Below are 16063 nucleotides of genomic sequence, written 5' to 3'. Positions count from 1 at the left end.
AAACCGCCACTGGCCGATCTTGTCTTAGCAACCGTAACTACGCGTGGGAGGTCTGGCAAGCTTTCGAGCAAGGGAAACATGCCGAAGCGTTGTGCGTATGGATTGTGCAAATCTGATACCCGGTATCCTAAAAGTTTAGAGGGGGGAATGGAATTTTTTTTCCTTCCCGAAAATCTAAAAGCCAAGGGGAGAAATTATGGGCGTGGATCAAGCAGTGTGGGAGACCCCATTCACATCTAAATTTCGACAGGATTAACAAAAACACTTATTGCTTCGAAGTTGGAAATAATGACGGTTCTTTGTTCATAAGGCATATATTTTAACGTAAAATAAGACGATTAAAGACAAGACGGAGGCTCACTGACATACTTTTTAAATATATTTCAGCATTTTGTTAATCGACGTCCTACTACCCCTGACTGAGTAACTTTAATCCAATCCGATCGCTGCTCTACCGGTGTTAGTGTTATTCCACAAAATTTAAGGATAAACTGTTTGATTTATAATTATTAAATTATTTTCACATTTCACTTACCCTGCTGTGCACGAACATAGCTGTTCCTCAATTTGTGTGTTTCCCATTTCAATGGTCATCGTATGAGACGGCTGCTGCTTGTGCTGGGACTATAGGGACAATACCTTCAATTTTTATGAAATTATTAACTAATCGGTTGCAAATTATGCTGTGGATATATCCCTTGAATGCATACTGCAGTCCCTTTTGTCTTACTCTCTCAGATATTTCACATGTTCTCCAAAAATTACTAATTATCTCATTGGGAATGTCTGACACCGGTCGGTGCATACACACTGTAATAGACGTGCGAGAAGCAAAAGCTTGACAGGCGTAGCAACATAACTAGGGAGGGCGGGGCTTAGCGAAAGGTCAATTGTGAGTTGAGTTTCTGCCTACAGCAGAACAGCATGTAGAATGTTACTTATTAGGTTTCATTTAATTTTGCTGTCTCAGAAGACAGCTGGCTATCTAGACTGTAGACAGCAATGCAGCTCACTAAGTTTTGGCGCTGAGCTAATGTGTTTCAAACGGTTGTATACACTATCAGAATGATTCAATATGTCTGTTTGTGGTGCCACTGATTGAATTCAGACCTCTAGAGACATCTATTGGTTGTGTGCACTTCTTACTATTAGCGTTATACATTAACATGGTCTAGGTTCGTCCACACTGCCTAGACGGCTGGCTCCCCTTGCCTATTATATTATGGCTAATGGATGACACCTGTATCCTGCTGCAGAACATAATGCACTGTAGTGTGTAATGCAAGATACACTCATGCACTTCATTACAGTTCAGCAGTGGATATGATTTAACTCAAGAAGCATTTTTCTAAAGGGTTGGTTTATTTATCTGGCAAAAGATCCTTGGCGACAAAGTCCTCCATTTCTCAAACTCACACCCATACACAGACCAACAATCCCCAAATGCACTGAAGAAAATAGGACTCTAAACCAGTCTCTTATTCACTGCCGTTCTCTCTCTTTGGCCTCCATCTCAGGTGATCTGATCACAAATGGTCATGTGAGGCAGATTCACATTCTGTGGTAGAATTTCAATGGGTGGGTCTTCACAAGCTTGCGTGCTGATTGGCCATGCTCAGGATGCATGCTTATGTATGTGTTTTCTGATTTATTTTATTGCCACACATATCCAGCAAAGGTTAAACCCCTTGTTTTGGTGCAGTGGTTGATTTGGTAGTTGAAGTTACTCTATTGTTTACTTTCTGTTCATCAAATCCTGAAGAAAAATGGTTTCCACAAAAATATTAATTAGCACAACTCTTTTTACCATTTATAATAAGAATAAATGTTTCTTGAGCAGCAAATCAGCATATAATGATTTCTGAAGGATCATTTGACATTGAAGACTGAAGTAATGGCTGCTTGAAATTCAACTTTACCAGTAAGTAAATTAAAAAAAGAAAACAGTTATTCATATTCCTTATCTTTTAATTTCTCATCTCCTACTATCTTGCCTTTTCTCCCCCGTCCTCTCCTTTCCCCATGCCTGGTTTCCATGGCAATGCCACATATGGTTCCAACAGCTGTTTTCCCATTTTCCCGTGACAGGTTGAATTTCGCCCACTCTTGGGCCCAGCATCAAGTCATAGGAAATATAGAAGGTTATTAACCAGCGGAGGAAAACACATATTAGCCTTATCAGGCAAGTGCAAACAGAGCACATTCCAATAAACAGAGTGTTGAAATGTTCGGATAATTCCAAGGAGGTCCAGTTTCATTCCAGAATTGCTGATGTGAATATTAGACCATCTGTGTCTGGTCCATTTGAGTCCTGTATATGTCCATTTAATGATAACAGCATGTTAGGCTTTATGGTGGATTTGACCCAAATGAGTAAAAATTTGTTCCACCAGTAATAATGTATCCTGACTTGAGCAGGTACAGTAGCACAACATGCTTTCAACCAGTGTGCAAAGACACAATATTGGCTAACTGTCTGCTGACCTCTGTTTGGTCAGTAAAGAGGCCTGACACATAGTCGGATTGTCTCTGGTGTTTCCTCTAATGCCTGCAGCCGGACCATCTAACAGATGTGCTCATCAGGCTCTATAGTGCCATGTTAACATGCACAGGTTGTTTTCTCTCTTTGCAGTCAGCAGAATTTCTGTCCTCTAAAGACCACACAGAGTTTTCTCCATGGTTAAGTGGACCATTTTGTAAATTATAGTCTTGTGCTCATGCAAACATAAAGCACTATCATTGCTAAATGTATCATTCATGTCAATTGCTAAACAGATTCTTAAAGGGACAGGTCACCCCCAAATGAAAATTCTCATAATTTACTCACAAACATACCATCTGAAGCCACTATGACCGTTATTTATTCTATAGAACACCAAATTAATTATTTAGAGCTGGTCTTTTCTGAATGGTGACCACGGCTATCAAGCAAGATATACAGTGAATAATCATCAGGAACATCCAAGGTACTCTCTTTAGAAAAGTTAAAAAGCCTTTATTTCCATGGCTTGGTCATAATCAACACTATTAAAATACTCCGACGCGTTTCGGCATACAAGCCTTGTACGAAGACGAAGGCTTGTATGCCGAAACGCGTCGGAGTGTTTTAATAGTGTTGATTATGACCAAGCCATAGAAATAAAGGCTTTTTAACTTTTCTAAAGAGAGTGCCTTGGATGTTCCTGATGATTTCTACATGTTTTTTCTATCCAAAGAGCACCTAAAACTTATTCACTTGAGTCCAGGAAGCGCTTCTCTATAGACATTTGTTTATACAGTGAATAATGTTTACATTTTTTGCCTGTTCCTCACAGAAAGCACCTGTATTACTTCAGAGGACTTGGAATGTGGCACACATGTTGTATGGGCCACTGTTATTAGGGGCAGTTGTGGCCATAGTTAGAGAGTTAGACTTGTAACCCGAAATGTAGGTGGGGGAGTGAATGAACAGTGCGGTCTTCCACCTTTAATACCTATGACTGAGCAAGGCACCTAACCCGCAATCACTCCCTGGGCACCAGAGCAAATGGCTGCCCACTACTCCGGGTGTGTGTGTGTGTCCATGGTTTGCAGTGTGTGTGTCCACTACTCACCGTTCTTAATGTGTGTGAAATAACTTGGATGGGTTAAATGCAGAGAACAAATTCTGAGTATGGATTACCGTACTTGGCCCTCACATCACGTTATGATGCTTTTATGAGATTCTTAGTCATATTTTAGACTAATAGCTAATTTTGGAGCTAAAAGCACTTTCATTCAATGGTAAAGAGCAGCTCTGACATTTCTGGTTGTTACATCCACCAGCTGGAGTGCCCGTAATCTCCACCAGAGGGCGCTCCTCCCGACTAACTCATAATGAACTTCAATTCCTAGATTCCCAGATCCCATTGCCTGAACTCATTATGTTGTGATTAGGTTCGGCTGTGTATCATTAGCTTGTTAAACCCTGCCTATATAAGCCCTCTGATTTTAATCTTTCTTTGCAAAGTCATGTTTAGTGTAAAACTGCAATTCTAAGCTCTATCATGGTTTTGATCTTCTGTCTGGTTTCCTGGATTGCCCCATTTTCTTGTTATTTGGACTCAGTTGTGGTTAGGATTGTTTGCCCTTTGATTTTGATCTCTAGCCTGTTATTTGGATTGTGATTTTGGATTACCATAATAAAGCTGCATTTGGATCCTCAACCTCAGTGTCAGAGCGGTTTGTGACAGAAGACTGGATCCATATGGATCCATTGTGCATCAAGCTTTGATGGCCATAGAGGTTGGCCCATAAAGGAATCCGGTGCTTCCAAGTCTGGTGATCGCTAGTCCAGTGCTTCCGAGTCCGGTGATCGTTAGTCCAGAGCCTCTTCACGACATGGCCGCCACGCCAGAGCCTCTTCACGACATGGCCGCCACGCCAGAGGCTCTTCACGACATGGCCGCCACGCCAGAGGCTCTTCACGACATGGCCGCCACGCCAGAGTCTTCAGCCATCATGGACACTGCTAAGGCGCTCCCTAGGCGTTTGAGCTATCTTCCAGTTTGGCGGACCCGTCATTGATGTCAGTGGTTGAGGCTGGAATCTTAGTGGTCCTAACATCACCCTACAGTCCATTGCATCTGAGTCCGGCAATGGCCATTCTATGTGCCTGTGCTGCCTACGCTTCTTCCGAGGCAGCGGCACCTGATCTACTTTTGCACGAGGTGGTTTATTCTGCTCATGAACTCACTGTCTGTCTAGATACGACCATGGAGGTCGTCCCTAAGCTCTCTGTCTGCCATGATATTTGGATTACCCTAATAAAGCTGCATTTGTATTCTTAACCTTCGTGTCAGAGCAGTTCGTGAAACTGGTGAACATCTAATTTTGTGTCCCATAGAAGTCACAAGGCCAGGATGAGTAAAATGATGACAGAACCAGGGGCTACTTAATTATGTATTTCTATCAGCGGTTTAGAATCAGAACTACCGAGGCCAGATTCGTAAATATATTAAATTAACTGGTCAAATGAAAAAGTTTATAATCCAACTTGATTCATCCAGAGAGTTCCATCATGCACTTAATTATTTGCTGTGGTTTCTCATACGTAGTAGTAACGGGATAAAGAAGAACGTTGAATGAGGTGAATATTTTCTCACAATCCATTGTAGGAAACAACTCTTGCAATGTCTTCTATCATGTCAGCGATGAAGCAGCTCTTTTATTGCATATGCTGCCAAGGTAAGGGAGAACAGTGTCTTTAACTGTTATGTGTACTTCCTATAGTAATAACAGTAAATTATGCATAATTATTAGCAACTAAATCTAAACGAAACCATAACCCTATAGTATAATGAAGCAGCTCTGTATTGCATACACATCTTGTGAAATACCATATCCATAACATTATAAAAATATATCAAATATCAAATTGTGGGGATATTTTTTTTTTCTTCCCTGGTACATCCCAAAATGTCTCAGGACAGAATGTTTGGGTGAACTATCCCCTTTAAAGCAACACCAAGGAACTTTTCCTCTGCGGTCGCCCGGCAGGTTGGAAGCGGAATTGGAATTGTCCATTACCGCTGTCATAAATAATTTAGCCTACCGTAGCCTACTGTCACACGCGCACGCTCGCTGTTTATCCAGCACCGGCTTTGGAATCAACAATGGCCACAGACAAGGTAGAGTATGATGCATGATTTTATGAAAGACATCACAAACGAAGAAAAACTATGTATGCCGTAAAGCAGTTGAATTTTGTTGTTCTTTTTGTGCTCCGGTTACTACCCGAAACCTGAAGTTACATAGTGCCAGTAAAAGCGATACAGACCACGTCAGGCTATGGCAGATGTGTCATTTAACCTATTGTAAGTCGATGTACCATCACAAGGGTCTTGGAAATATATTATGAAGGTTGAAAAACTACATAGTGTTACTTTAATACCAGAACACCATCTAATTTTCCTAAAAGTAGGTGTAATGTTCCCGAATTTGAGGACATAATATTGTTGCATTAATATGTTGATTGGGTTTATTTCAAAGGGGGGCTTCTTCTTCTCCCTTTAGCAGCTAAAACCGGGAAACGGTAAACAAACAGGGAAAGTGAAAACGTCTACCCAAGAGTAATGGAAGCATGATGAAGAATTTGCCCTAGGTATGATAGACTTTTCTGGTGCTCATTAGAGCAAACAGACTTGGGAAATAAATTAAGCTCCCTGAATGCTAATGACTGCAGATTGACCAAGTTGGGACTGAGTGTCTAACTTGGATTCTATTTGAATAGCATTGATTGGACTGATGTTTCTGTATTAAAAGCAAATACATTTCCGCACACTACATGATTCCATCAAGTAGCCATTTCAGCTGTAATTGTATTCACTCACTGTAGTTGCAAGTGCATTTGTTTTCTCGTAATTTTTTAACTTTGTTCTCCTTGGCATTGTTTGAGTAATGGCATGAGGGTAGTACACCTTGCTTAAAGCTGATGTTTTTTTGTTTTTTTTTGTTGGCTTCTTGTTGCGCAAAACATAATGGAGGTCACATAGATGATTTTGCAGCATTCAGCGTTATTGGGTTTAACAAACAAGCCAGCAACATATATAGCTGAGTCAGATTGCTATAACAAACACTTCATAAATATGAACGAGTGCAGATTTTATTATTAGCATGAACTGCTCTACTTCACCACCACTACTCACAGTGGGCATGTTCTCATCCATAAATGGGTAGTCTGTATAAACCGGCCAAACACTCATCATCGGGGTCATCCACAAGCACATCTGTTTGAGGCAGTAACTACTCCTGTGTGGGTCATAATATTGAAGCTTAGGTAGGGGTGTATAACCAGAATTATCATTTCATAGTTGCATTGCAATTAGGGTTGCAAAATTCTGGGAATTTTCAAAGATGGAAACTTTCCATGGGTATTAATGGGAATGTAAGGGAATTAACAGGAATTTATGGGAATAAATGGGAATAAAGTAGGGAGTTTTCAAAGTTGAGGGTTGGCTCTTCATAGGGAACTTAAATATAGTTGGGGAAAGTATATTTTAGCATAATCTTGACTAAAACAAACAGATGCCATTCAAATACACTTGAATATCCATGCCATTCCTCAATCACATGCACATAGAAGTAAGCACTGCTTACTGCATGGCTATTGAGACCACTCCCCCTACTGGCACTGTGCATGCCTCCCATCACATGTACAGAAGCCCAAAGCACAAGACTATTGAAGGCACACATTTGAGCCTGTGGACTCAACAAAGTGAAGTAAATTTTGATGATATTATGGGGAAATATATTTATTAAATATTTAAATTGCAAATATGACATACAAATGTATTCATCTAGTAGCAATGCTGATAAGTTAGATGCTAAATAAGCTAGCATAACTTTATTTACCACATAAGGCAGATGCTAGCTACCTCATGTGGCTGTTTTTCTCTGCCACCTGCAATATGTTTTCAAGATCATTCCAGTTGTTTAGCTAGCCTTACTATTTATGTATCTGTTCATGCCATTGCATTAGTATTCTTACTAGGGTTGGGCCGATGGACGATATCATCGTCCATCATGATGGCTGACAGACATCGCGATGTCGGCTAAACAAAGTGATGTCTGTCAGCCCAACCCTAGTAAGAATACTAATGCGCCCCCCCCCCAGCATGGTTTCCATGGTGACACGTCATGCTTGGCACGTGATTCACCACAGCCAAAATAGCGCTGTATGACAGATTTAGCGCTTTTATTTCTAAATATTAACACATTTGCTTACCATGTCATAAACTATCTTCTATTCCGATTCTCAAATATCTGTAAGTGAGTTTTTGTAGTTTAAAAAACCTTTATAAGTTATCTTGATCTGTAACGTGAGATGGGCTTCGTGTTTGGGCCGCAGTTCAGAGATTCCTGTCTGTTGGATTTAAGTTATTACAGCGCGTGAATTCATCAGTTTCTCCCGAAATACATGAAAGTAAGTGGCCGGTGAACTGAAAATAGAGTTGACTTTATAGTTATTTACACTGTCTCTGATATGAATAAAAACCGTCGTCAAATATCATTTGAATGGGTTGTTATTGCTGCTTCCATAGAGACCATTGTGTATTTTACAAACTATAAATGTATTGTTTTGCTATAAATTATATGTATTTAAATGTCTGAAACCTAAAATAAATATTATGTGGTTAAAAACACAGAACAGTTGTGATATAGCCTATGACAAGCGCTGAGCGCATCCGTCTTTGGCTCAGCGCCAGCCATAGCGCGAAAGCACAGTTTGAATCTGGCAGTGATGTCACGTCTCTGTACATTCGCTCCTTAGTGTTCAGCTGCTGCAGAGCTGCCGACATATACATTTCTGATGAGATATAGAGGAAAATGAGAATATTACGAAAATGAATATGCCCCCCCCCCACACATTTTTGATTGAGTGGGGTTGGGGGATGAGTAATATTTAACCCAATATTCCTGTTTTTGTTCTTCCATGAAACAAGTGATTGTTCAGTAAAATAATTAAAACTTGTACTGTTCTACTTACAAATAAATCTGTTGAAAACATTTTGCATGGATGTTTTCTTATGACTTCTCTGTTCATGTTTATGCTTGGATATGATACAATGATCGATTACATTACAATAAATTCCCAGTTAGTTCCCCTAAATTTCCATTAATTCCCATAATTCCCATTTTTCCCCTGGAAAGTTTCTAATATGGAATATTTCCAAAATTCCCCAGCTTAACTTCCCATGGACATTTACCGGAAACTTTCCGGACATTTACCGGAAATTTTCCGCCCCTTTGCAACCCTAATTGTAATTAACCTTCACTCTGTCCTGGCAAGTAGTGAATCGAGCACATGTGTGTCATGCAGAAATCATTCAGGTACAGATTTATTAGTTTAAGACCTATTGATCTGTCTTAGCTTATCTTTCCAATGAAGCTGGCAAGACTTGAGCCTGGCAGGCTTGTGTGATTAGCATTGATTGCATGTTTTGCAGTGGCAAAGGTTCATGTGATTTAAGATGCACGGCCATCATTGTGTTGTGGTGCTTGACAAAATTTGCTTCGTAGTTACATCAAGCTAATCTGGCACACTGCATAGCAACTCTTTAATGACTGAATAACCCTTAATTGTTTTGGCGCACATCTGACAGTGTCCTTTACAAGCCTTACACCCTGCCTCATTTCCTCTCTGGGATCTTCATTCATTTTTATTTTCCTGTGTTGGCAGCTCTGTATAATCCAAAGCGGTGTTCAATTTCCTGATGGGGATTGCTGAGTGATCTCTGAGATTCACCCATTCAGCCTTTGAGCCATCCATCACACTAGCGTTTGAGAACACACTTGCCACAGCCAATATACTTGTACCATAGTCACGGCTGTCAAGGAAATGGAGAACGGTGTCCTTGTTGACTGTTACATGTACTTACTATTGTAATAACAGTAAATGACACACAATTACTAGCAACTAAAACTAAACTGTGTTGTTAATAGATATTACACAGTATGTAATTGTGTAATTACACTGTACCAAGGACACCTTGAAATAAAGTGTAACCAAATTGTCATTTACTCACTATCATAATAAGGCATCAATATGTGCTTCATAAGTAGGCTACTAATAATACGCCAATATGCTAGAAATATTCAAGCTAATAAGCAAATGGTTAATAGTGAGAATTGGTCCCCTAACTAAGGTATTACCAAAAACACTGAACTATTTTTGTTTTCTCCAACTGATGAACGATACAAACATAGATAGCCAATCAGAATCCACCCGACTTTAAAGAACTCAAGCTTGACATAACAGCAGCATACAGTCACAATTAACCGAATGATCCTTAGCATTGGTGTGGATGCTAATATAGTTATTGTTGTTATTGTTCTTGGTTATCGTTCTTACAGTACGTTTTTGTTTTTGTCTTCTTCCCCTTGTGTGTTTGTTTAAAATGTCTTCCTTTCTGGCGTACTGATCCGTTGAATAGATATTCTTTTCGATATGCCTGAATGCATGCCAGATAGCCTCAGTAGGCTAACCTGCTGATGCTAACGTTTTTGTTTTTGTGTGCACATCTGTCTTTTCTTCACTCTCAGTGATTTAAACCTCGGCTGAGATGAAATGAGCCTCTGTCATTTCTCTGTGTAAGCAGATTTGTTCCTCACTGAGCATGTTTGAGATTCAATTCCAGACTAGTAGGCTATGTGTCACGTTATGGAGCTGAAAAATCCCTCAGGAATATACCAACATTTGTATGAGTGTCTGTATGCACATTTATATTTATACATTTATATTCTATCATCATATTTGGGATCAACATAGAGTCCCTTCACTTCTGTACTGTGCATTTACAGTAAACGCCATGTAAGGAACACTCGTTTTGATGCATTTTGGTGGGAATCATTATAACGTGTCTGATAGGTTCTTTAGTAATTCAATTCAATGGGGCTTAGCCGTGTGTCATGTAGTGCACTTAAATTCAGACCGGAGGCAAATACAGGATGAAACTGCCAATATGCACTAGACACTGCCACAGAGATTCAGTTAGTGGCTGTCAACAGTCTGATGGTTAAGGTCAAAACAGACCAAGGCTTTAAAGGCCCGTTCACAACAATAACAATAACCATACCAATATTAGCGTCCACAACAAACGTTAGCTTTCTGTTTATTATAGTTTTGTCATCTGCTGCTTTAAATGCTTCAGCTTATTAAAGTCTGGTGGATTCTTATTGGCCGTCAATATTTTTTTTATCATTCATTCATTAGGAAAAATCACTATGGAAGTGATTCCAACAGTATGATTTCTCTGTGACGTTATTGTCGTTCCTTGGTGTGAATGGGCCTTTAGTCTATTATTTTGGCAACATTATTTATGTACCTTTTGTGGAGAAGGTTGCTCTGTGAAAAATCTTTCTAAAATGGAGGACAAAGGGATACATATATATACATATCATTTTAAGACGTTCAGTACCAACAAAAAAATATATAAATGTTCAATACAGTGTTAGTGTGCTTAGCAACTTGCTAACAATGAACTATTGTTCATCTAAATAGTACTATTTGTTTCCATCTAAGTGTGGTGTTCGATGTTACTTGCGAGATCTCATTTCAATCAGGATGCTGCCTTACAAGGCTGGAGCCTATGTAGGCAATAGACCGCTAGGCAGCACTCTAGGTCAGGGGTTCTCAAACATTTTGGAGCCAGGGACCCCTTACGGGGGAAAAATATTTCCAAGGACCCCCTCATATTTATAACAGTGACTGAGCCCAAAGTTAATGTGGGAGCGCTTAATGAAATGTTTTGACACAAATAGTCTTCACCCAGGGTCGTATGCAGGGTTTTCTAAATAGTGTACTGAGGTGCCAAAAGTGATCTTGCTAGGGGGTCCAGATCCAATGCTTTTTGACTTTCTCAGTTTGTGTAAATTCACTTGGGGTTCAGAGTATTTATTTTTTCCCACATTAATTTCACGCGTGTCTAGATCTTGTTTAGCCTACATCTTATCTCACACTTTATGACCGAATAACTGAAGCGTCATGCGGAAATGCGCATTTTGACATTGACGAGCGCTGGTAGTCTGCTGAAACCGCTCAGATGAGAAGGTCAGTTTATCATCGCGATGTTTAATATCCTTGCAGCGCCAAATTAGAGTTTATATTAGGCAATTATTTCAAAACTTTCATTATATAATAGGCTACACATTAAAAAAATTACAGAGGTCCAGACCTGCACGTATCAGCATCTTCACATGTGGAGAAATGAGATTGGAACAACAGCAAGTCGACGGTATAATGATTGACCGTCACTGCCTTCATAGTGCACAACAGACAAATTAAATTAAGCAGAACTGTTTATAAGTTCGGTGAGTATTTTATTTTGATAATGAATAGGTTTTGATGTAAAATTAGCAGTGCTAGAATTGACATAGCCTATTGTGCGCGCACGCGAGACGCCGGCGCGAACACTTGTATTGTTTCCTATGCAGTGGAAACAAAGGAATACTCTTATTTATGGTCATACAGATAAGAGTACATCATTCAAAACGGCAAAATGTAAATTTTTTATTTGTGTGTACATTAAAAATGACTACAAAATGTCATGCCTTTTAAAAATAAAAAAAACAACAGGATGCCGGTTCTGCCGTCTCTGTCTCCTTCTGGCGCGCGTGCCCAAAAAACGACCAAAACACAGCGAATACTTGACGCACAGGCATAAGAAATATAGATAGATTATCTATCTATAGAAACCTTTAAAAGCATACTTTTTTATTATTTGACATTAAATGCATTAGGCCGATAAGTCACTTTGGAATAAATAGCAAGTTTTCAGATGATAAAGAAAACATGACTTATAGTCATGGAAAAACGGTAGGCTGTTATAAATTATTTCGCGGACCCCCTGGCTATCGTTCACGGACCCCACTTTGAGAACCACTGCTCTAGGTACTCTAGTGTCTTTAGAGATCCTAACAATTCATCATATTTCCTCAATATGTGTAGAATGGGTCACGAAGATTTTATGAAGTTCATTTTGCAGATATATTCATCCCTCTTTGCATTTTTTTTGTTCCAGTACTGAGGCTGCTGAAGGAGGGAGCTGACCTGAACACAGTGATTTCCTCAGGAGGATCTCTGCTCCATCTGGTAAGAACATAAGGACAAGCTCTGACAAATTCAGATACATGTGCATTGCCTCTCGAGCTGTCATTCACACTGACTGTGATGTCCTCTGCAGGAATTCTGCCTGTCCCTTTTTTAAAGCAGTGCCCCAATACCCAGTTCCTTTTATATCTGAGGTCCTCTACAAAGTATTACATAGACTTAATTTTAAAATAATTTTATAAAATGTTCTAACTTTAAATTAAGAATGGACAAGGCATGTTTGAAGCCACACCTGGGATGTACATTCCATATTAAACATTTAAATATATTCAGGCATTTTTTACCAATTTTATTTATTTATTTTAAATATAAAAATGGTTTACTCAATCTGACTGGTTCAAGGTTTAGATATAGAAAACATTGCACTTCAGTTGAGGTCACACCCTGGTTGTTTGTGGTCAAAATTGATTAACCATTGGAAATTAATGGAAAAGCAAATTTTTTATATTTAAAGTTGTTGAGTAAGATTTATATACTATCAGCCTCAATGTAAAAACAACAACAAAAAAACACTCTTACTGTTCACAGTCAAATTTGGCCTCCAACAGCCAATATTTATCTTTTTTTTTGAAAAGCTGAGGAGGGTTGAAGATCTTAATTCATTTTCCTTGTATTGGACAATTCCTGGTTATATATGACACCTACCTGTTCTGTTCAATGCCTGCTTGTCAACTAAATGGTAGGCATCCGTTACATTCCCTTTAGTTGGTTCATTGTAACTCTGGGAAATATTTGACACCATTTGGTGACACTGACTTTAATAGACCTGGTCTAGTGTGTGAGCACTACACTCAAGCAAGATGGATGACTCAATTTTTGTTAGTTAATTTTGTGACCATAGGAGACTTAAATAAATGTAAAAGGTTCGCCAGGGTAAAGTACAGCTAAACAGAAACAAATCCAATTTCAGTGGTAATTGGATATAGTTTAATTAAGTCTTGGCACTCTCTAGGAGTCAGAGATGCTCAAATAGAAAACAATACATTTTATGGTGCAACATATGAAATCAGCCATTCATACCCAATGCAATATATGTAATTAATTTTTTAATTACAATTTTTATTATTGCACCTCTAACTGAAATTAACATCTGCTTCCGTGCAATTAATTTCATTATCTAATGTAAAAATGGCTACATCTTTTTGCATAGTAGAATAGCTAAATATTATCTGAATAGTTAAAGCACTTATTCACTAAAGCTCTCGGAAAGTTTGTTTTTGGGCAAAATGGTTTAAGTTTAGTTGAGGAAGATATTCAATCAAATGTTCCTACAATTACAGTAGGTGCAAAAAGTATTTGGACATGCAAGTCAAATCAAAGAATGTGTATTGAATGTTTTTCAGAGCCATTTTTGCAATGACTTTTAACATGTTTTCATGAGAATTCGTTTGATGCTCAAGAAACATTGCGGAAATACTTTATTTTACAGTCCTATTCTGCATGTACATACTATGCACTAATAGTAATTACACTAACTTGGTAATAAACTAGGTACTAACTCCAAACATATCTCTAAATCTAACCTCAAATCATTTAGTTGCTTTATACTATTGCCCAATATTTTCTTAGGTTTTTTATGATTGCAGTAAGTGCATGTACTAAATAAAGTGCATTTCTTCTTATCACACTTAAAAACAGCTGCTCGTTTTGATATATTTGTGAAAACCATGATTGGACAAATATTTTGGGATATGTAGATGTCTGTTAGATTGCTCCACTGTGACTGGGAATGCTACATGTCTACATCCTCTCTTTCTTTTGTCTCTGCAGTGTGCCCGCCATGAAAATGTGTTCGCAGCAGAGATTTTGATAGAGAAGGGACTGAATGTCAACCTGCAGGATGAGGACCTCTGGACCGCCCTGCATGTGGCCTGCGCCTGCGATCACGCAGATATGGTGCTGCTGCTACTGCTGGTGAGGAATACAATTCATGTCTATTCAATTCAAATGTATTAGGCACTTTTTACAATACTTATTTTTTCAATGCAGCTTTACAGAAAATGCTTGTTTTGATGTTATAATACAATACGAATTCACCGCACACAGACACCATCAAATCAAATCTTTTATCCCATATTTATTAACTTTGAGATCATATATGCTTGTGTACTTAAAATTTCAATTTAAAGTATAACAGATACACACATAATGACAATTGTTTCTGTTCTGGAAAAATTGAGTTAAAACCTTAATGATTTATCTTACATTCAGGGGCATATACAAAATCAAAAATACGCTGTAGTTAACAGATCGCTTTCTTCAGGGATTACAAGGCCAGCACAGAAAAGAAAACCTTCCTTTTCAAGTGTTTTAATGGGGTTTTAAAGAGAATTCTTATTTCTCTTAGACTGTGTCATCTGTGACACCTCTCTTTAATATGTTTAAGAGGTTTGTGTACTGAAGGATGAAAGCAAAAATGAGATGGAAGAGATGAAAAACACGACTGCCTACCTCTCTGGTCTCTCACCGGGGTATTGAGAATTTAATGAGCTTCTTGACACACAACACCCCTGACCAGCCTTGATAGATGTGTGTGTGTGTTTCAGTAACTTATGGCCTATATGTAATTGGCGACCACATCTCCAGAGGTGGAGCTTAAAGATATCATTATGTGGTATAGAGCGGACAGGATATTTTGTGTATTTTTGTGTTTCCATAGGAACAAATTACTTATACAGTAGTAAATGGTGTCAAGACAAACGTGTATCGAGTTGCAGTTAGTTGTAAAAAAAATAAAAAAGAGCCACATACACGTAAATCCAACTAAGACAGCTTAGAGTAAAGTTCTATCATGTTGGACATGCCGGATCAGATAAGCGTAATCCTCCACAGTGCTGACAGATCCAGGCAGGATCAGGATTTCCCTGCGTCTTTAGACGGGCTGTGTTCAGCTAAAACGCAATCATGTCAGATCGCTGCCTTTACCACAAACAAACACAGGTGATTTAACTTCCACTGACAGAATGCCTTCAGGCTTCTTGAAAAACTGTTTGCCACACTTTTTTACTTTTGAAGTGACTTAATCATGAATTGATTTGGATTGTGAAAATGAACTTTTTTTCAATTGTAAAATCAAGTTATTTAGAGCCCAAAACTTCATACACCTGCTATTGAGGAAAAAAGGACATTGTGATTTGTTTCTCAATATGATTTTTAAATACAGATGACTTAAATAGCTATTTTAAGAAATAATTAATAATTCTCTAACAATTGGAGTAATATTTTTTTTTTCTGAGAAATTCTCTGAAGACCATCCCTTTAGGGCTGAATGGAAAAACTTGACAAATGTATGTGTTCACACTTGGTTATTCTATAAGAACCAACTCAAACCTATTTCAGTAACCATAAAGTCTTTCCACTTTAGGTTTCAAAGACCACTGTTTTTTAACCAATTCAATATTACTATCAAATTATAATTATAACATTATAAATTTA

The 16063-nt window shown here is 38.5% G+C and overlaps 1 protein-coding gene across 5 annotated transcripts in view; it reads left to right on the top strand.

The window, feature by feature from the left end:
* The window catches only part of myo16 (myosin XVI), a 227951-nt gene that overhangs the window by 61268 nt on the left and 150620 nt on the right, over positions 1-16063 (top strand). For all 5 annotated transcript variants that reach the window (XM_077216645.1, XM_077216647.1, XM_077216643.1 and 2 more), the window contains exons 3-4: positions 12540-12610; positions 14399-14542. In XM_077216645.1, the coding sequence (XP_077072760.1) occupies positions 12540-12610; positions 14399-14542 (215 nt within the window). The remainder of the gene's footprint in view (positions 1-12539; positions 12611-14398; positions 14543-16063) is intronic.

Source organism: Siphateles boraxobius, unplaced genomic scaffold (assembly GCF_051911475.1).
Source record: "Siphateles boraxobius isolate OS27281-9 unplaced genomic scaffold, OSU_SipBor_1 7, whole genome shotgun sequence".
Taxonomy (NCBI): Eukaryota; Metazoa; Chordata; class Actinopteri; order Cypriniformes; family Leuciscidae; genus Siphateles; species Siphateles boraxobius.
This window is presented reverse-complemented; position numbering and strand designations above follow the sequence as displayed.